We start from the raw sequence: 21,405 nt of genomic DNA on the forward strand, positions 1-21,405 counted from the left end.
AGAGGGGTCTTCAGGTACTGGGTGGAGATGCGTGGTGGACACCACATGGCCGATACAGAGGTGCAGACGATGGTGTCATCTCCATCCTCTCAAGGTTGTTGGACCCCAAACTTAACCAAGAGGCAGAGCCTGGGACCAGGACAGAGAATAAGGGCGGCATCCAGAAAGCCTGCCACCAGCTTGAGGTCCACCTTAAGGCAGGGCCCCCTTCCATCCTTCCTCTTACTGTCACTTAATACGCTCGGGGAGGGGGGAGGCTGGGAGGGGACAGGTGGGTGAGATACCTGAGGCTCAGCAGAACCCAGGCTGGGTGCCAGGGACATGCCTTGGCCATCTCGCTGCCTGAGTCAGGGAGAGTCCTCTGTCCCTGAAGAAGGAACAAGTACATGTCGTGGGGGCCTGCCTTTGTCCCAGGAGCTCCACGCTCTTTTTCATGTCTGGGTCCCACATGGCACCTGTCCTGACACTTACTCCTCGGCTTAAGATGGAGGAGACAAGGCTTGTCCCCTGAGAAGCCAAGTGCTGCAGGGCACCTACACGCCGGCCTGTGAGGGGCCTGAGTCCTGGCGAGGAGGGAGGGGGTGGACGAGGGAAGGCTGAGGCCTGAGATGAGGCACCAGAAGTCAGACTGATAGAGCCCCTGGGCCAGAGGAGGGTTTGTGAAGTCTCCCAGGGCTGAGTGGTGATGGGAGATGGAGCTGGCGGGGGCTCAGGGTTCTCCACTGCGTGAGAGTGGCGTTTGGCAGTCAAGATGGCCCAGAGGGAGGCCCAAGGGCTCTAGAAGGTTGTGATAAACCAGGCCAATAAAGAGGAAAACACAACTTTTGGATTTTCTTTACTTTGTTCACTCTTTATTAGTGATCGCTTAAAAATTCCTTTTGACAACCATCCCATCTCTGCTGAACTCAGGGTACGGAGAGTCCAGAGGCTGCTGGAGGAGGGGAAGGGAGAGTCGGCCTTGGCCCCCCCCCCCCAAGCACCTGCGTATCTGGGAGGGAGAAGCGCCAGCCTCTGCTTCACACCTGTGCACCTTCCCGGCAGCCCATCTGTGTGCTGGGCAGTGTTTAGGGTCAGGACCCCCGCCCCCATGGTCCCCCTCCTCAGGGAGACCCCCCCCACCCTGGCCAAGAGTGGAATAGTCTTCTCCGGTTTCTGGTAATTTCATCAGGGCCTCATCGTGTTGCTGCAGCTACAGATAACATCTTCCTGTGGGTAACTCTTCCCCGCCAGAGCCCCCTGAGGCTGGCCCCGAGCTCAGAGGAGGGACGCGGGGGTGTGGGATGAGTTTGGGGGTGTGAGGGTCTCTTAGGCAGAAGTGGGTCGGCTGGGATGCCAGAATAGCGCTGAGGAACGCTGCCATTTGCCATTGGAAGCTATGGAAAAAGGGAAGGGGCAGGAGCTGGGCAGGGGCCTGGGGAGGCCCCTGAGCTCCTGGAGCTGCCGTGGGTTATGCCGTCTCCTGATACCTCCAGCTAGGCCCTCCTAACAACACCCAAGCCCAGGTGCAGACACAGAGACCCACACCTCCCAGGTTGGGCGGCGCACTGGCCCCAGCACAGGGCCACCTTAACTGGGCAGCCCTCTGGGCGGGGCACGTCACGGATGCCATCTGCGCGACACCAGGTGGCACCCAGGCCTGAAGCAGGACCTGGTGTGCGCAGCACATAGCTCCCAGCCTGCTGCCCAGCTCCTCACGCTGGGTCTCCGCCCAGACCATGACCCAGGGCGTCTTGGAGGCTGACAGCCCCGGCTGGGGCTGGGACGGGGACGGGGACGAAGACTGGGATGGCGTCGTGCTGACCCTGCTGGCGCTGGCTGTGGTGGCCGCCACGGCACTAGCTTTGCACTGGTTTGGCTCTGGGCAGGACCAGGAGGCGGCAGGTCCAGCATCCACAGCCCCTCGACCTTCACAGGTGGGAGGACCTGGGCCAGCCCTGCCCCCGAAATCCAAGGTCAGTGGTGGTGCCGAGGGACACAGCCCAGGGCAGGAGAAGCCACACCCTCCAGGACGTGGCCAGGGGAGTCCAGCTGCAGCAGGGGCCCAGGATCAGGAGCCCCCGCGAGGTGAAGGTCTGGCTGCTACAGCTACACCTCCACTCAAGACACCTGGTGAGGTGGCCAGCGGAGGGGCCTTGGGACAGCAGCGTGGTGATGCCACTCCAGAAGCCCCCCGAGGAAAAGGAAGGGAGCCTCGCAGGCCAGGTGCTGCCCTCCTGGGTCAGAGCAAAGCAGAGGGGACGTCTGCCCCCCTCCTGATACACTTCACCCCCCGGAGTCCTGGCGGAGAAGTGGAGGTGCAGGTAGAAGCAGGAGGCGTCCAAGCCAAGGCACCAGCTCACCAGGCCCTCGTCCACATGGTGGAACGGGACACCAGCCCCTGGCAGCAAGGTGTGGCGTCACCTGGCTCACCGGGGAGGGGCCCAGGCAGCCGCCGGTGGCAGGTGGACCGCAGCTCAGGAGAGAGAACCTGCCGCTCCCCAAGGCTGGACCCCCTGTCCCTGGGCACTGTGGTGAGTGTGTGGGATTCTGTGGGTGCAGCCAGCAGCCTCCCCGCGGGCTCCCAGGGGCTCCCTTTGCCCCAGGAGCTGCCCCCATCGTACACCCTGAAGACTAGTCCCCCGATGGATGTCTCAGAGAGGGGGCCTGGGAAGAGCAGCCCCCAACAAGCCCCAATCCTAGCTCTGGACTCAGGAGCCAAAGCTACTGAGAGCAGGGAGGCTGGGACCCTGGCCCCCAGGGAGTCTCAGAGGTCCCCAGCCTCCGTGGAAGGTTGGCCCCGGGTGAGGAGGGAGGTCCTTGTTACCAGGAGCTTCAGCGAGGCCCCAGGCTCCATGGGCCTATCACAAGAGGGGCCACAGGGGGGACACCGACTCTTGTCCCAAGGGGAGGGGACCACAGAGGCCAGCACTGCGGGTGAGGCTGGGGCTAACGGCTCTGGAGACCACCCTTTCTTCAGTTCAGGGCCTGAAGGGACAAAGGAGCAAGGGGGCCACAGTGTTACAGAAGGGAGAGGATCCCTGCAAGGCCAGGTGGCTGGCGGCTCTGACAGAGGGAAGCGAGCTGCAGAGGTTCGCAGCTGCGTGCCCTCCCCAAGCCCCTCCCTCACGTCCTCTTCACACACCCCTAAACCCCTCCCACCCACAGCACATCCCCATCCAGGTCTCTTACCTGTAGCCCCAACTCCTCTGAACTCCTCTCTGTCAGTCTCTTTGCCCCCCAGAGTTGGCCAGGGTCCTGCTGAGGATGAAAATCTCAAAGCAGGCCCAACCCCTGCCCCAGGCCCATCCCCTGTCACAGCTGCAGCCCCTGCTCCAGGCCCATCCCCTGCCCCAGGCCCATCCCCTGCCCCAGGCCCATCCCCTGTCACAGCTGCAGCCCCTGCCCCAGGCCCATCCCCTGTCACAGCTGCAGCCCCTGCCCCAGGCCCATCCCCTGCCCCAGGCCCATCCCCTGTCACAGCTGCAGCCCCTGCCCCAGGCCCATCCCCTGCCCCAGGCCCATCCCCTGTCACAGCTGCAGCCCCTGCCCCAGGCCCATCCCCTGCCCCAGGCCCATCCCCTGTCACAGCTGCAGCCCCTGCCCCAGGCCCATCCCCTGCCCCAGGCCCATCCCCTGTCACAGCTGCAGCCCCTGCCCCAGGCCCATCCCCTGTCACAGCTGCAGCCCCTGCCCCAGGCCCATCCCCTGCCCCAGGCCCATCCCCTGTCACAGCTGCAGCCCCTGCCCCAGGCCCATCCCCTGCCCCAGGCCCATCCCCTGTCACAGCTGCAGCCCCTGCCCCAGGCCCATCCCCTGCCCCAGGCCCATCCCCTGTCACAGCTGCAGCCCCTGCCCCAGGCCCATCCCCTGCCCCAGGCCCATCCCCTGCCCCAGGCCCATCCCCTGTCACAGCTGCAGCCCCTGCCCCAGGTCCATCCCCTGCCCCAGGCCCATCCCCTGTCACAGCTGCAGCCCCTGCCCCAGGCCCATCCCCTGCCCCAGGCCCATCCCCTGTCACAGCTGCAGCCCCTGGGCCTGCTAGTGGGTCAAGGCTTGCACCTCAGAAGCCCAGTGTGGTTCTCTGCAAGGGCAGTCAGGAGGGGCAGTTCTCAACTAGCTGGGGAAACCTTATTTCGATGGTTCTTAGGAGTCACCCCTTCCCCAGGCCAGAGAGGCCCCAAGGGACAGTCCCAAGGGCAGCTCTGGAGAGCCCCAGAGATCCCAGCATTTCCACACCCTCTGAGAACAGAGAGTCTGGCTCTTCCCCTGAAGAGGCCGTCCCCAGCCGTGAGGACAGGCATGGCTCGGCTGGACTGGTCACAGGGGCAGGCACAGGGGGCCTGGCTGAGGCTGGAGCTCGGCCACAGCAGAGCAGCACCGAGACCAAGGAGGCTCCCACCGCAGGCCCTCCCTCAGGCCCAAGAGGGGAGAGAATTGAGGAGAAACATCCAGACTCGCTGCCATCTGGAGCTGCAGAACCCAGGGCCCCCTCACGGCCACCGGAGCAGACCCAGCCTGGCTCTGCACCCTCCCCAGTTACAAGGCAGGACTCACAGCCTGTCCCCCGGCCACGGAAACGCAGCTTGTGCGAAATATCCCAGAGCTCTGAGCGTGAGGCCAGCCCAGCGGCCCCAGGGCAGCGCCGAGGACAGGAGCCCGGGGAGGGGCCCAGCCCTGCAGGCAGCGGGCAGGTCCTCACTGAGAAGCAGAAGGAGGCCCGAAAACTCATGGTGTTTCTGCAGAGGCGGGGGGGCTGGGGGGTGGTGGAGGGGCCCCAGAAGCCCAGATCCTCGGCGGCAGGGGCTCTGCAGCGATGGCTGGACCTGGGCAGCTGCCTGGAGGCACTGGCCTTTGCCCAGCAGCACGGGGACCCCCGCCTGGCCCAGAAGACCTATGCCTGGATGAGTGACAATCTGCTACACGTGCTGGGAGACCCGAGCCTCTACCGGCAGCTGAGTGGCGCTGACCGGGAGCGTATCCTGAGCCTTCGGACCAGCCGGGGCCAGGCGGTGCTGGGGGTCCTCGTGCTGCCCAGCCTCTACCGGGTGAGCCGCTCGGGGCTCACAAGGGACCCTCGTGGGGTGGAAGAAACTCACGCGGTGCGGCCCGTGCCCCCGCCTCCCCGCACGTTCCTGTACGTGTTCCACCCCCGGGAGAACGCGTGGCGGCCCCTGACCCAGGTGCCCCAGGAGGCCCCGCTCCGGGGCTGCGGTCTCTGCACCCTGCACAACTATCTGTTCCTGGCGGGGGGCATCCGTGGATCCGGTGCCGAGGCCGTCTGCTCCAACGAGGTCTTCTGCTACAACCCTCTGACCGACATCTGGAGCCAGGTGCGGCCCATGCGGCAGGCGCGTGCCCAGCTCAAACTGGTGGCGCTGGACGGGCTGCTCTACGCCATTGGGGGCGAGTGTCTGTACAGCATGGAGCGCTACGACCCGCGCACGGACGCCTGGACCTCCTGTGCGCCCCTCCCTGCAGGCAGCTTCCCCGTGGCTCACGAAGCTGTGGCCTGCCGGGGGGACATTTATGTTACCGGCGGCCACCTCTTCTACCGCCTGCTCAGGTACAGCCCCGCGAAGGACGCGTGGGACGAGTGCCCCTACAGTGCCAGCCACCGGCGGTCCAGCGACATTGTGGCTCTGGGGGGCTTCCTGTACCGCTTCGACCTGCTGCGGGGCGTGGGCGCCGCGGTGATGCGCTACAACACCGTGACAAGCTCCTGGAGCCGGGCCGCCTCCCTGCCCCTGCCCGACCCCGCCCCGCTCCGCTGCGCCGTGCTGGGCAACACCATTTACTGCCTCAACCACCAGGTCACAGCCACCTTCAAGGTCTCCGAGGGAACCGCCCAGTTCCAGGCCAAGGAGCTAAAGCCTTTTCCCCCGGGGGCCAAAGGGGTCCTCTGCCCATTCATCCTGACGCTGCCCCCCGTGGACCCGCTGCAGACTGCCCTCTGAGTGGCTGCTGGAACGCCAGGGACTTCAGCACTGCTCTCCGGGGAGACCCTGGGGCGGAGTCTGAGGGCAGGAGGGGCACAGGGGCCCCTTGTTCCCGGGACAACTTCCCTTTTCTGTTCTAATAAGGCTCCTGACTCCGCCTTCCACCCGCTCCCCTCCCCTAAGCCTGTCCCCTCAGAGCCCAGGCTCCCCGCACCTGGGAGCTGGTCGCTGGGTGTCCCTAGCCTGGTATCCTACCTCCCACCACACCCAAGCTGCTTCCTTCCTCTAGGACTTAATTCCCTCTCTGGTTACCCAGCGCCTCTGCTGGCTCACCCACCCTCCTCCAGACAGAGATCCTCTCTCACAGCACCACCCCACTGCCTGGGAATTACCTGCCTGTGGGACTCCCTGGGCTCCGAGAGCCTGATGTGTCCCTGGGCACCAGGACTTGGCCCACTGAGGAGCCTGGCAACCCCTGAGCCGAGGAAGGAGATGGCTGGGAACACATTCTGCTTCCTAGGGTCTGTCCCTGGGGCTCCAGGCCAGGCAAGGAGCCCTCAAGGGGGTGGGAAGGGGGACCAGGGAGCAAACAAGTCCCCAGGAAAACATCCTTGCCTCTGGGACTTTCTACCTGTCCTGAGGCCTCTGGGAGCCTGGCTGGCTCTCCCCTGGAACAGCTCTGAAGCCCTCTTTTGTCTGACTGACCTCAAAGGCCTAGAACCCTTGTCTGTGAAAGCGCCCTGCTGGCTCTAGCCCCTGCCCAGACCCCAGCCCAGGCCGTGCAGGACCACTCAGCTCATACCCCTCTGCAGCCTGGTGGGGTCTCTCCTGCCGGCTCAGCCCCTCCAGAAGCCCGCGCCACTTCCCGCCAGCCCCCTTCCTAGGTGAGGCCTGGGTTTCGCCCTCGTTCTGCCCCTTATTAGCTGTGTGGATTGGAAGAGACATCTAACATTGCTTTTCTTGTCTGAAACGGGGCTGTGAGAACATCAGGACACACTCGAGAGTGCCCAGCCTGGTGCCCCAAATACACAACTGAATAACTAATGTTCCCCCTTATTCGCTTTGGAACTCACTGTAGGAAGGTAAATAAATCTGACTGAATACTGCTGCCTGTCCCACCCTCTGACCTGGTTTGTCCCCGTCTGGCTCCCTTTTAGTTTCTTTATTCTAAGTTCGGCACCACTGGCGCTGAGTACGTCTACTTCATCGAGAGCCTCCGCATCTCGCCCTTCTCATGTGCTGTCCACAAGGTTTGATGTGCAGCTGGGTGGGACGGAAAGGGTCCTCAGGTTGTGCTTGGAAAGAAGTTTACTGAGTAACAAGCTCTGCGCACAGCCCTGCTCCGGGGCCGCTGCTACTCTGCCAAGGCTGCTCGGGCCGTGTGGGGCGGGCGGGCCTCCTGCGCTCGCTTGGTCTCGTCGAGCAGCTCCTGCCAGTTCTTCTCCACCTCCTCCTTGCAGTTGAGGAAGGCGTCCTCCAGCCGCCGCATGGACTCCGCCAGTGTGGGGTTGGTGCGCATCACCACCATGTCGTAGGCCATCCACGTGGCCTGCACTGCAACAACCAGACAGGCCCTGGTCAGGCCACAGGGGGCTGCCGCAGCGCTGGAGCCCCCCAGCGAGGGCTGGGCGCCTCCGCTCATGCCCAGCATCCTGGGGACAGGACGTGCTGAGTCACCCAGTTACTCGAAGGAGAGAAAGCGGGTTGGCCATGCGTTAGAGGGCTCATGACAACCCTATTAAAACTCCTCTCTAGGAAAACCAGTAATGAACCTTCCCTAATCTCACATAAGCCTTAACTTCTGGATACACCAGCCCACAATACTAAAAGGTTGGAGGCCAATCTGACATGAAATGTTAGGAAAAATGAGAGTAAACACACGTCCTTACCTATCTGCAGTTCACAGCTAGTGGTTGCCGGGTGACCCCCAAGAAGTCATAACCCTGCCCAAGCTCACATACTCAGGTAGGGCTGACCACTCCCACTCCCCCAAGGCTAGAGCCTCAGGTTATCTCATGCTCATTGGCCTGGGATGCCTGCCCACCTCCACCTTGGCACCTCTCTGCTTTCAATAAGGCCAGTCCAGGGCCTCCTCCTTCTGGGAAGGTTTGCCGAGTTCCATGTTAGGTGTCCTTTGGTGCTCACCACTGCACTGACCACCTTTCTTGCTCTTTCCCTTTGAGAGCAACTTGAGGGCCGCATCCCCTGGGCCTATAGGTGAACATGTGCTTCCTGTACAAATCCAATGGTGTGTGCAGAAGCCCCACCTCCACCTCTTCCCTCTGCAGCACCCGCCCCCCACTGGTGTGGTTCTCCCCTTTAGAACTATGAAGAACAGGGTTGTCTCTCTGTGCAGTAAATACATCTCCTTAGAACTTCTCCTGTCTGGGTTAAAAAATGCTGGATACTTTGGGAAACTATGTCCTTCAGGAAATTAACCAAAGAAGAGACAGGCAGGGAATTCCCTGGCAGTCCAGTGGTTAGGACTCCGCACTTTCACTGCTGAGGCCGTGGGTTAAATCCCTGGTCAGGGAACTAAGATCCCGCAAGCAGAATGAAAAAAAAAAAGAGATAGGCAGAATGATTAATAACAAATGCACATGTATGTCTACACACAACCGAGGTCAGCAGTGTGGCAGACTTGAAGTTTTATAGAAAGTGGCATCTGTTTGTTTAGGGAAAAATTGTTAGAAGAGATACGTGCAGTACACCTCAACAGATAGAGGGCATATGATATATAGCTAGCACAGGGATTCTCGATCTTCTGGAAGTATGAGAGTCACTTGGGACACCTGTTAAAATGTAGACCACTGGCCCCTCTCAGAACTCAAAGAAGGTTCTTGTGTAGCAAGTTGGGAATGGTGCCCAGGAAGCTGCATCTTGACAAGCATCCTGGGTAATTCTGGTGCAGGAAGCCTGTAGACCACCATGTGAGGCCACCTGGGCAGCAGGTGGAGCATGGACTTGAAGCCAGGGCAGAGTCTGCTTCCCAGCTCTCCACTCACTGGCTGTGTGACCTGGAGTAAGTGATTTAAACTTACTAACCTCATCTCCTCTTATGTAAAGGACGGAAAACGTCCGGATCTCATGGCTTTGGTGTGAAGATTAAACCGATGATGTATGTAGCCTGTCTCCAACATATTAGATGCTCAAGAAAGGAGAAACTCCTACTATAAAATAAATAATTCAGGTATTCAGGACAAAGAACTAGGGTGGGTAAACAAAACAAAACAAAACAGCCCACAGAAATAAATCCCATATAGTCCTACATAGCAGCTGAAATTCTAGTCCTGAGTTTCCTGAGCTCAAAGCAGAGAAGGAAACATGCTCGGTTATAAGATTCAGTGACCATAAAATAAAAACAAACCCATTGTTTAAGACACTTTTACCCCAAGAAAGAATTTCCTTATAGGTATATTTCATGAGAGGTGTGTAACATAATGGAAAATGTCCTTGACAACATCCCTACTTTAAATACAAAGACATTCTTCTATGTCTACAGTTGTAGGCACTGGTAAAAGAAAGCTGGTGGCACAGTACCAAAGCACACTTCAGAAAAGGCAATTCAGTGAGACACTAAAACACTATATCAAGTGCATAGCCCTCTTATGATTTGATCCAAGGGAAAAAAAAAAGAAAATATAGAATAGGAAGGACTCACAATCATCTGAAAATCCTTTGGAAATATATGTCGCCTGAGTTTTTCATTCATTCAATGTTTACTGCACACCTGCTCTGTGTCGGCGTTTTGCTAAGGCAGCCCTGATGATACAGCTGTCTACTACAGGACAGACACATCCCTGCCCTCGTGAGCTTCTATACTAGTTGCAGTGGGAGGAGACAGATAATAAACATATAAGACAATTACACATTGTGAAAGGAGCTGCGAAGCAACGTGTATTGTGACAGAGAAATGGGATAGGAAGAGTCTTATTTTAGACCAGGTAGTGAGGGCAGGCCTTCTCAGAGGGTTTTTGGTAAGGCCTATGCAGTAGCAAAGCCAAGGTCCTAATCTCTCGAGGGGCCTGAACAGCAGATACTCTGAGAGGCTAATTAGGACTCGCCCCACAAACTCTGATAAACTGCTGGGTAGGGCCAGGTCCTCACACAGAAATTTAAAAACTGGTCAAGATGTGCACTAGATGCAGGGTTCAGTAAAGGATGAGGATAAAGTGTTCCAAAAATCTGTGTAGGAGAGGGAGGACTAACGAGGGATACAGTGAGTAGATTTATTCTGACAGTAGAAGAGGCAGAAGCAGAGAACAGGAATGACAAGGCTAGTTGAGCCAGGCGATCAAGGGATGAAGATAAGCCTGGAGTTTACAGCCCACAGGCTAATTCACATCACTGGCAAAATAGAAGAATCAACATTTTAAAATGTAAATGGTGAAGGTCTACCTCCTCAAATCTCAGGTCCCAAATGGTTTTACAGATGAGTTCCACCGAACTGTGGAAGAACAGTTAATTCTTATCTAACGTAAGTGATTCCAGAAATTAGAAAAAGAGGGAAGACTGATAAGCTGACTGTATGGACTAGTGTTAACTTTTTTTAAATTTTATTATTATTATTATTATTATTTTTTAAAATTTTTTGGCTGCACCACGTGGCATGTGGGATCCTAGTTTCCTGACCAGGGGTTGAACCCGTGCCCTCTGCACTGGAAGCTCCGAGTCTTAACCACTGAACTGCTAAGAAAGTCCCCTGGTGCAACTTTTTAAGAAAAGCATTTGATAGAAGTATTCCATTTACACTGTAGAAAATTTGAGAATAGAGATAAGCAAAAATAAAAACATAATTTTCCCTAAGCTGGTTTATTTTAAAACAAGACAAATATTATATAAAAAAAATTATAGGTCTGTCTCACATGAAAATAGATGTAAAATCCTAATATATGATCTAACCAAACCTAACAATGTGTTAAAATAATATGTTATGATCAAGTAGAGTTTGTAAAAGAAATTCAAGGATAGTTGAGTATCAGAGAATCAATCAGCATAATTAACCACATTAATAAAAGGGGAAATCATAGTAATATCTCAGTTAATGCAAAAAAAAGCAGTTAATAAAGTTTAATACTTATTTGTGATTTCAGAAAATCAAAACTAACAAATTAGGAATAGAAGGAGACATTTTAACTTAGTAAAGGTGATACACCAAAAACTTAGAGCAAACATTATACTTAATGGAGAAACTGTGGATAAATTCCTTTGGGAATCAAACAAGGATGCCTCTAATAATGTAATGGGTATTGAAGATGTTGGTAAATGGAATTTAAACATTTAAAGGAAATAAGAGATATAAGGTAAGAGATAAAACTAACAGTATTTGTAAATTATAAAAGTGTATATGAAAGAATAGAGGTCCAATAGTCAAGTCAATCTTAAAAAAATAACAGCTAAAAGGGGGGAATATACCCTATTAGATATCAAGACATCCTATAAAGCCCTGTTTTATTTATTTAGCCACACTGAGTGGCTTGTGGGATCTTAGTTCCCTGACCAGGGATTGAACCTGTGCCCTCAGCAGTGAAAGTGCGGAGTCCTAACCACTAGACCGCCAGGGAATTCCCTAAAGCCCTTTTTTAAAAAAATAGTGTGGTACAGACAAACAGACCAATGAAAGAAAATAGTATGCTCGGAGATAGACCTAAGTTTATATGGAATTTAGTATATGATGAAAGTAACAGTAAAAAATCCTTCAGAAATATACGTCTCCTGAAAAAAGGACAGTATACTCCAGATGGATTAAAGACATAAATATGAAAGATAAAATAACATTTATAGATCAAAATTTAGCAGAATACCTGTGATCTAGGGACTTCTTAAAAACCACAAACCAAATGTCATGAAGAACCTAGGGGTAAGACAGGAATAAAGACACAGACCTACTAGAGAATGGATTTGAGGATATGGGGAGGGGGAAGGGTAAGCTGTGACAAAAAACAAAACAAAACAAAAACAAAACCACAAACCATAAGGCAAAATATTGGTGAATTTCTTTTTATCAAAAAATTTTTTTCTACTAAGGACAACATGGACAAAATTTTCATACAAATGATAGAAGAAATTTACAATCTTAAAACTGATAATGGGTTAATATCTAGAATATACAAGAAATTACTTCAGGGCTTCCCTGGTGGCACAGTGGTTGAGAGTCTGCCTGCCGATGCAGGGGACGCGGGTTCGTGCCCCGGTCCGGGAAGGTCCCACATGCCGCCGGGCGGCTGGGCCCGTGAGCCATGGCCACTGAGCCTGGGCGTCCGGAGCCTGTGCTCCGCAACAGGAGAGGCCGCGACAGTGAGAGGCCCGCGTACCGCAAGAAAAAAAAAAAAAAAAAAAAGAAATTACTTCAAATCAATAAAAGAAATTCAGTAACAACAACAAAACCCTGGAAAATAACAAGTGTTGGTGAGGACGTGGAGAAACTGGAATGCTTGTGCATTGCTGGTGGGGTTGTAAAATGATGCACCATTGTGTAAAACAGTTTGACATTCTTCAGGAAGCTAAATATAGAATTACCATATGACCTAGCAATTCTACTCCTACAGAGTGTCCCAAACAATAAAGAATGGGCACTCAAACAAATACTCGTATACACATGTTCATAGTGGCACTATTCACAATAGTTAAATATTGGGACACAACCCAAATATCCATCAGTGGATGAATACACGGAATATATTTTAGCTATATAAAGGAATAAAGTACTCAGAATATGCTACAATATGGGTGAAACTTGAAAATACTATGTTAGGCGAAAGAAGCCAGAAACAAAATGTCACATATTATATGATTCTCTTACATGAAATACCCAGAATAGGTAAATCCATAGAGAATGGAAACAGGTTGGTGGTTGCCAGGGGCTGGGAACAGAGGTATGGGAGTGACTGCTTAATGGGTACGAAGTGTCTTTTTTGCGTGATGAAAATGTTGCGGAACTTGACAGAGTTGGTGGCTGCACAAAATTATGAATGTATTAAATGCCACTGAATGTATACTTTAAAATAGTTAATTTTATGCGAATTCACTTTGATAAAAATTTATTTAAATATTAGATGTAGATATTATAATTATCTTCATTTTTCAAAAGTGGAAACGGACAGAGAGGTTAAGCAGCTTGCCCAAGTCATACAGCTAGTAAGTAGCACAGGCAGGATTTAACCCAAGTAATCAAGCACCCGTGTCCATGTTTTTAGCTGCTTATGGTACACTGCTTCTTACATTCCCTAAGAAGAAACCCAAAAGACTAACAAGCATTTGAAGAGAATCTGGAATTCATTAGACAAGTAAAAATGAAAACAATCAGATATCACTTTACACCTGTTAGTCTGGCAAAATTAGAAAGCTGGATAATATCAAGTGTCTGTGAGCTCGTGGGATCTAAGAACCCCAGGCACTGCTGGTTGGAACAGAGTCTGACTCAGCCGTTCTGTGAGGTCATCTGGTAACCCCTAAAATGATTACACAGGTCCTTGAGCATAGATGTGTGAAGATGTTCATTGTAGCATTGTTTTTGGTGACGAAGAGTTGTAGGCAATCTAGGTGTCCATCACTGGGAAGAATGGAGAAGCAAGAAGTAGTGGCTCACCATGGAATAAATACTATATTGCAGTTAAAAGTAATAGATAACATGTACACATGGCTACTCAAATAGGTCTTCATAACATAGTCGTGAGTTTAAAAAGTAAGATACAAGCTGGAGATATAAAACAAAAAGTATGAATTTTACAGAAACACATAAAAAGGGATATACCAAAAAAAGGAATGAAAAAAAGAGCATAAATAAACAAATAAGTGAGGATTGTTACATGGGCCAGTGACGCTAACACGCTATGAACTGAGAAGTATGGTTGTCAACCTTTCTGCCAGAGAACCATAAAGAGAAACAAACTAACAAATAAACCAGACTCATTAGGAAATAACAAGTGGGGATACACTGAGGCAGACAGGCATGGAAGAGAACAAAGTCAATCACAAATATAGAAAACATACTATATTCTCTTCACTGTGCCAGGCAAGTGGGTACCAAGGGAAACAAGCACATTCCAAATACGATTTCACTGTTAGCACTGAACTAGGCAAGGGAGATGCCAGGAGGCTTAAGACACAAGCTTTCTCAAAATGCATAAAAAGTCAGGGAGTTAAGACACATCATTCAATTGAAAAAATATCTATCAAGCACCTAGTATGGGTCAGCACCTGTTTAAGTTCTGGGGACAGAGCAGTGAGAAAAAATGTCAAAAAGTCTTTGTTCTCATGACCATTATATACTAAATAACAAGAAACTTACATAGTGCCTATAGTAAACTTACACAGTGTGTTCGAAGGTTAACAGGTGCTAAGGAGAAAAATAAAGCAGTGAAGGAGGGTTGAGGATGCTAGGAAAAAAGGATCTGCAATTTCAAGAAGGGTGCTCGGGAAAGACTTCACTGAGGAAGTGACCTTTAAATTAACTTTTTTTTTTTTTTTTTTTTTCCCGTTACGCGGGCCTCTCACTGTTGTGGCCTCTCCCACTGTGGAGCACAGGCTCCGGACGCGCAGGCTCAGCAGCCATGGCTCACGGGCCCAGCCGCTCTGCGGCATGTGGGATCTTCCCAGACTGGGGCACGAACCCACGTCCCCTGCGTCGGCAGGCGGACTCTCAACCACTGCGCCACCAGGGAAGCCCTAAATTAACTTTTGATGAATAGAAGTTCTTAACATTAGTGTAGTTCAATTTCTCAATCTTTTATTCTGTATTTAGCACTTTTTGCCTTTTGTTTAGAAAATTCTACCCAACCTTCAAAGTTGCAAAGATATTCTCCCCTATTTTCTTCCCAAACTTTAAAATTTATTTTCGATAATTAAGCTCTCATCACTCTGAAGCTACTGTGTGTTTGTGTGTGTGCAGGGATCCGTTTTAAATTTTTATTCTTATTCATAACCAATTTTTCCAGCTTACTTGTTAAATAGTCCCTTCTTTCCTCCACTGATCTTCCATGTCACCTGTGTTACGTATAAAACTTTGTGTGTGTGTGTGTCTGTTTCTGGGCTCTCTGTTGTACTCCATTGCTCAACTTATCTATTCCTGAGCCAATATGACACTGTCAATTATATAGTTTTATAATAAACTTTGCTAACTGTAGGGTGAATCCCCTGTCCTTGTCTTTCTCAGAAGTATCTTAGCTACTTTTGGCTCTTAAGTCTCCAATAAATGTTTTATTTTTTTTAATTAATTAATTTTTTAATTTTTGGCTGCGTTGTGTCTTCGTTGCTGTGCGTGGGCTCTCTCCAGCTGCCGCAAGTGGGGGCTACTCTTCGTTGCGGTGCGCGGGCTTCTCATTGTGGTGGCTTCTCTTGTCGCGGAGCACCGGCTCCAGGCACGCGGGCCTCAGCAGTTGTGGCACGTGGGCTCCAGAGCACAGGCTCAGTAGTTGTGGCACACGGACTTAGTTGCTCCGTTGCACGTGGGGTCCCCCTGGACCGGGGCTCAAACCACTGCAGGCGGATTCCCAACCACTGCAATACCAGGGAAGCCCAAGTCTCCAATAAATGTTTTAGAATCAACCTGTCAAGTTCCATGAAAAACCCTATTAGGATTTTTATTAGAACTACTTTGAAGCCTTGGATGGAATTTGGGGAGAATGAACACATTTATTATATTTTCTTTCTACTCATGAAGGTAGCTATAGCTCCATTTATTTTGGTCTTTAATATCTGTTAGTCAAGCTTTGTAACTTTCTGCATATAGGCCTTGCATATTTCTTGTTAAACTTCTTCCAAGGTAATTCATAGATGTACGTGTTTGTGTTACTGTTATTGTTGCTATTATAAATGGTGCCTTAAAAAAATATGTTCTAATTCTTTGCTGCAGGTATAGAAAAATGCAATTAACTTCTGTACATTGATTTTATATTCAGCCACCTTGCTAAGCTTTATTATTTCCAATAAGATGTGTTTTATGTTCTACATAATAAATTCGGTAATTAGCTCCACGTTGGCCCCAGCAGTCCCTGCCTTCTGGTAGCCACACCCTTCTGTAGTTCTCTCACATTGTCCCAGAGTTGATCCATGTGGCCAACAGGTTATGGCAGAAGTGATGGTATGTCACTTCCAAGATTAGATGATAAAAGACTGTATCTTCTGTCTTGGGTTCTCTCTCTATTATATATATAAATATTTCTTGGATCACTTGCTCTGAGGGAAGTTATTACATGACCAGCCCTGTGGAGAGGCTGCATAGAAAGCCTCCTGCCAACAGCTACGTGAGCTTGGAAGGAGACTCTCCAGCATCCAGTCAAGTATCCAGAGATTGAAGCCATGACCTACAACTTGACTGCAAACTCATGAAAACCACATCCAGAACCACGCAGCTAAGCCATTCTCAGATTCCTGACCCTCAGCAATTGTGATAATAAATGTTTCTTGTTTTAACCTGCTAAGTTTGGGTTAATTTGTAATGCAGCAAATAGATAACTAATACAGATTTTGGTACTGAGAGTATGGTGCTGCTGTAACAAAAACCTAAAATGTAAGAGTAGCTTTGGAATGGGACAGTTGTTGGAAGCTAGAAAACTGTAAAGATTTTGAGGAGAGCATTAATGAAAGTTTAAAGTGCCTCAAACTCACTGTTCATAGGATTTTGGATTTTGAGGAGGCTGCATCCGACATCATCTATGGTCCTTGGAGATGTAAATATGTTGACTCTTGTTTCTGTGGACTTTCACTAACAGTGGCTTATCATCTCATGTATTTATTGGTTAGGTCATTGCTGAGCTAGCTCCCAGTGTCCTCTACACTGCTACAGAATCTTTCTAAAACACTTATCTCTTCATGTCATTCCACTGCCTAACTTTCTTCAGTTATTCCCGTTGCCTGTAGGATGATTTCTTGGTGTGGCACGCGAAATCTTTCATGATCTGACCCCAGATAATTCATTTAGATTTACTCTCTATCACTTCCACTTATAGTGTATTCAACAGTAATTGAACCCTAAGTCCAACCAGCTTTCTTATTCTTTTGTTCCTTGGCACAAACTGTTCTTTTTGTCTGAAAGCCTTCCCTGCCACCTGTCTATCTGGGGAACTCCTCACAATACTTCAGAGAAATGCTCCATACCTCCTCTTAAAAAATTCCACAATTTACTACACAGATTTCAGCCACTCATCCAAAATCTCATTGAAATTTTAATATCCTTTTATTATAGCAATTAACATAGTATATTGCATTTATGTGTCTGTACATTTATTTCTCCATTAGATTATAAGCAATTTGCGCTCAGGGCTTGGCATAGGTGGTTATTTAGAAAGTGTTTGTTGGGACTTCCCTGGTGGCCCAGTGGGTAAGACTCCATGCTCCCAGTGCAGGGGGCCCAGGTTTGATCCTTGGTCAGGAAACTAGATCCCACATGCATGCCGCAACTAAGAATCCACATGCTGCAACTAAGACCCAGCGCAGCCTAAATAAATAAATTAATAAATATTTTTTAAAAATAGTGTTTGTTGAACAAATGAATGAATGAAATGAACAGTGCTTCAACCCCTCAGTCTTTGAGCTCTGGGATTATATTTTTCCGGCTTTACTGAAGTATAATTGACAAATAAAAATTGTATATATTTAAGGTGTACGATGTGATTTTTTTTTTTTTTTTTTTTTTTTTTGCGGTACGCGGGCCTCTCACTGTTGTGGCCTCTCCTGTTGCGGAGCACAGGCTCCGGACGCGCAGGCCCAGCGGCCATGGCTCACGGGCCCAGCCGCTGCGCAGCATGTGGGATCTTCCCAGACCGGGGCACGAACCCATGTTCCCTGCATCAGCAGGCGGACTCTGAACCACTGCACCACCAGGGAAGCCCCGATGTGATGTTTTGATATTGTATGCATTGTGAAGTGATTATCAGCTTCAAGCTAATTAACATTTCCATCACCTCACAGTTATGTGGGTTTTTTTTTTTTTTTGGTATGGAGAGAACACTTAAGATCTACATTTGTAGAAAATTTCAAGCATACAATATCATATTAGCTGTAGTCATGATGCTGTACATCTCCAGAATGCATTCTTCTTGCATAATTTCCTGGATATATACCCAGAAGGGGAATTGCTGATCATGTGGTAGTTCTATTTTTTTTTTTTTTTTTTTGCGGTACGTGGGCTTGTCACTGTTGTGGCCTCTCCCGTTGCAGAGCACAGGCTCCGGACGCGCAGGCTCAGCGGCCATGGCTCACGGGCCCAGCCGCTCCGCGGCATGTGGGATCTTCCCGGACCGGGGCACGAACCCGCGTCCCCTGCATCAGCAGGCGGACTTTCAACCACTGCGCCACCAGGGAAGCCCCTCGGTAGTTCTATTTTTAATGTTTTGAGAAACCTCCATACTCTTTTCCATAACGGCTACACCAGTTTATATTGGTACATTATACCGTTTGCATTGGCTCTGTGATTATATTTTTGACAATATATAAAACTGGCCCTGGGCTGCCCTGGTGGCGCAGTGGTTGAGAATCTGCCTGCCAATGCAGGGGACCCGGGTTCGAGCCCTGGTCTGGGAAGATCCCACATGCTGCGGAGCAACTAGGCCCGTGAGCCCCAACTACTGAGCCTGCGCGTCTGGAGCCTGTGCTCCGCAACAAGAGAGGCCGCGATAGTGAGAGGCCTGTGCACCACGATGAAGAGTGGCCCCCGCTTGCCACAACTAGAGAAAGCCCTCGCACAGAAACGAAGACGCAACACAGCCAAAAATAAATAAATAAATAAATTTAAGACATATGTCAATATTAAAAAAAAAAATTGGACAATCTCTTAAAAAAAAACAAAAAAAACCTGGCCCTTCCCACTCAGCATATTCATAAGTGAACTCACTCTTCCCCACATCCTTCTAAACCTGCTATTCTTTCTGTATTCAGAAACTCTCATCTCTTCACTTTTCTCCTTTCCTCTTTCATTCAGCTAACTCATGTTCATATTTTAGTCTTAGCTGAGAAGTAATTTACTCGAGGAGGCCTTCCTTGGCTCCTTATATCAAATTAGGTTCCACTTTTGGCTACCCATAGCACCACGTAGATTATTCAGTCCTAACACTCATAGAAATCTATTGTAACTACTTGTTTAGTTATTTTTCCTCTTCACATGATCGTCAGCTTCAGGAAGAGGCACCCTACAACAGTGCAGCTGGAGGGCTGCCCATCGCGGGAAGGGAAATTATCAGATATTTTGGGGACTATTAGACACTGGCTCTGAACTGACATTAATTCCTGGTGACCCAAAACATCGCTACCAGTGTAGTGATCTACCAGTCAGAAGAGGGGCTTATGGAGGTAAGGTTATCAATGGAGTTCTAGCTGAGGTCTGTCTCACAGTGGGCTTAGTGGGCTTCTGAAGCCACTTTATGGTAATTTTCTCAGTTCCAGGATGCATAATCGAAATATATATACGCAGCAACTAGGAGAATCCCCACATTTGTTCCCTAATCCACAGAGTGAGGGCTATTTGGTAGGAAAGACCAAGTGAAAACCACTAGAACTGCCTCTACCTATGAAAGCAGTAAACTAAAAGCAACACTGTATTCCTGGAGGGATTGCCAAGATTATTACCACCATTAAGGACTTGAAAGATGCAGGGGGTAACTCCACCACAGTCCCATTCAACTTGCCTGTTTGGTCTGTACAGAAGACAAGTCTGAGAGAATGACAGTGGATTATTGTAAACTCAGTCAGGTGGTGACTCCAATTGCAGCTGCTGTTCCAGATGTGGTTTCGTTGCTTGAACAAATTAACACATCCCCTGGTACCTAGTGTGCAGCTATTGATCTGAAAAATGCTGTTTTCTCTATACCTCTTAGTAAACACCACCTAAAGCAGTTTGGTTTCCACTGACAAGGCTAACAATACATTCTCATTATCCTAATTCAGGTATATCGACTCTCCAGCTCCTTAGTTGCCTCTCCCTTCCACAGGGCATCAAGCTCTTCCATTATATTGATATTATGCTGACTGGACCTGGTGAGCAAAGGAAGCCAGACACAAGTGTATACACTGTGATTCCATTTATATGAAACGCTAGGCAAGTATATCAGTTGCTGCCTGGTGCTGGGGAAGGAAGAGTGGGAATTAACTGGGGAGGGGCAAAAGGAAACGCTTTAGAGAGATAGAAAGAATTTGTACTTTGACAATAGTGTTAGTTATACTGGTGTATACATTTTGCAAAACTCAGTGAACATTACACTTAAAATATTTATTTTATTATTTATTTATACCTAAATAAAGGTGACTTAAAAGCAATAAAAAACAAGAACACTATTTATCAGTACTTATGGGTTGCAATGACATATCTAGAGATAAATGCACAGCTCCAAATGTTTTCATAACTTAAAAAGGAATAAAAATAAATGGATAAAGCATTTAACTCAAAGTTTTACTAAAACAATAATAAAATTTTAGGGAAGGCAGGATGAAGAAAGCCCAGAAATCCAATTAATTTAGAATGTAGAAAAACAAATGCATATTAAGATGCTTTCCCTGCCCATATGCCCTTCTCTGAGACTCTGTCTTCATTCACAGGTCCTACAGATGCGTTGAGCTTAAACTTCCATATTATCACCCATGTGGCCTAGCCTAGCCACTCATGAATGATGTACATTATTGCATACTTTGTAACCTTTAAAAGTAACAGACTGGATGTATACATAGCATCTTGGAAAGAGCTGACACACATAATTCTGAATGAAAAAAAAGTATGAAAAATATATAATCATTTATAGAAATTTAACATAAATTTACCATTTATAGAAATTTCAAATAAATGTATAAAATAGCAATATACATTTCACAAGAACATACACACACAAAAAATACACATTAGACTTGTTGCCTACGGGTGGAGAGAGGAAAGGGAATGGAGCATGGGGACCGAAGGGGATAAATAAAAAAATTAAACTAGTAGTGCCCTGCATGGACCAATGAATCATAATGTATCACAAACTGAGAAGTATGATAAAATCAATTCTCTACATCTGAGGTTGAAAATAAAGAGACAAGAAAATTGTTATACAACAGCATAATCAGGGAACAGGGCGACAGTCTTGAGGCACTGACACAAAGTAAAATGGAAAATAACAAAGAAATAAAATGGATTACAGAGATGATGATGAAGATAAGACAAAAAGAGACAGACAATATGGATAACTGGAATTTCTGCAGAAATAAACCAAATAAATAGAATTAAAAGTATCCAAAGATATGATAACTGAATAAGATCTTATAAAAATACTCAAATCAGGCTTCCCTGGTGGCTCAGCGGTTAAGAATCCACCTGCCAATGCAGGGGACACTGGTTCGAGCCCTGGTCCGGGAAGATCCCACATGCAGCGGAGCAACTAAGCCTGTGCGCCACAACTACTGAGCCTGCGCTCTAGAGCCTGCAAGTGACAACTACTGAGCCCGCGAGCCTAGAGCCCGTGCTCCACAACAAGAGAAGCCACCGCAATAAGAAACCTGCGCACCACAACAAAGAGTAGCCCCC

General features: G+C 49.3%; 3 protein-coding genes across 5 annotated transcripts in view; 2 read left to right on the forward strand and 1 right to left on the reverse strand.

Annotated features, from left to right (window-relative positions):
* Positions 1–1,131: 1,131 nt before the first annotated feature.
* Positions 1,132–3,174, forward strand: KLHDC7B (kelch domain containing 7B). The gene is made up of 2 exons (XM_069541241.1): positions 1,132–3,029; positions 3,145–3,174. The coding sequence occupies exons 1-2, from the start codon at positions 1,716–1,718 to the stop codon at positions 3,172–3,174; spliced, it is 1,344 nt and encodes a 447-aa protein (XP_069397342.1). The 5' UTR covers positions 1,132–1,715.
* A 926-nt stretch (positions 3,175–4,100) lies between these two features.
* LOC138414224 (kelch domain-containing protein 7B-like) lies at positions 4,101–6,365 on the forward strand. The gene has a single exon (XM_069541248.1). It carries the CDS (start codon positions 4,116–4,118, stop codon positions 5,931–5,933), a length of 1,818 nt encoding a protein of 605 aa, XP_069397349.1. The 5' UTR covers positions 4,101–4,115; the 3' UTR covers positions 5,934–6,365.
* An 851-nt stretch (positions 6,366–7,216) lies between these two features.
* Positions 7,217–21,405, reverse strand: part of SYCE3 (synaptonemal complex central element protein 3) — a 28,743-nt gene continuing 14,554 nt past the window's right edge. For all 3 annotated transcript variants that reach the window (XM_060025902.1, XM_060025901.1, XM_060025904.1), the window contains one exon: positions 7,217–7,469. In XM_060025902.1, the coding sequence (XP_059881885.1) occupies positions 7,270–7,469 (200 nt within the window). In that variant the 3' untranslated portion in view covers positions 7,217–7,269. The remainder of the gene's footprint in view (positions 7,470–21,405) is intronic.

The sequence above is a fragment of the Delphinus delphis genome, chromosome 11 (assembly GCF_949987515.2).
Source record: "Delphinus delphis chromosome 11, mDelDel1.2, whole genome shotgun sequence".
Lineage (NCBI taxonomy): Eukaryota > Metazoa > Chordata > Mammalia > Artiodactyla > Delphinidae > Delphinus > Delphinus delphis.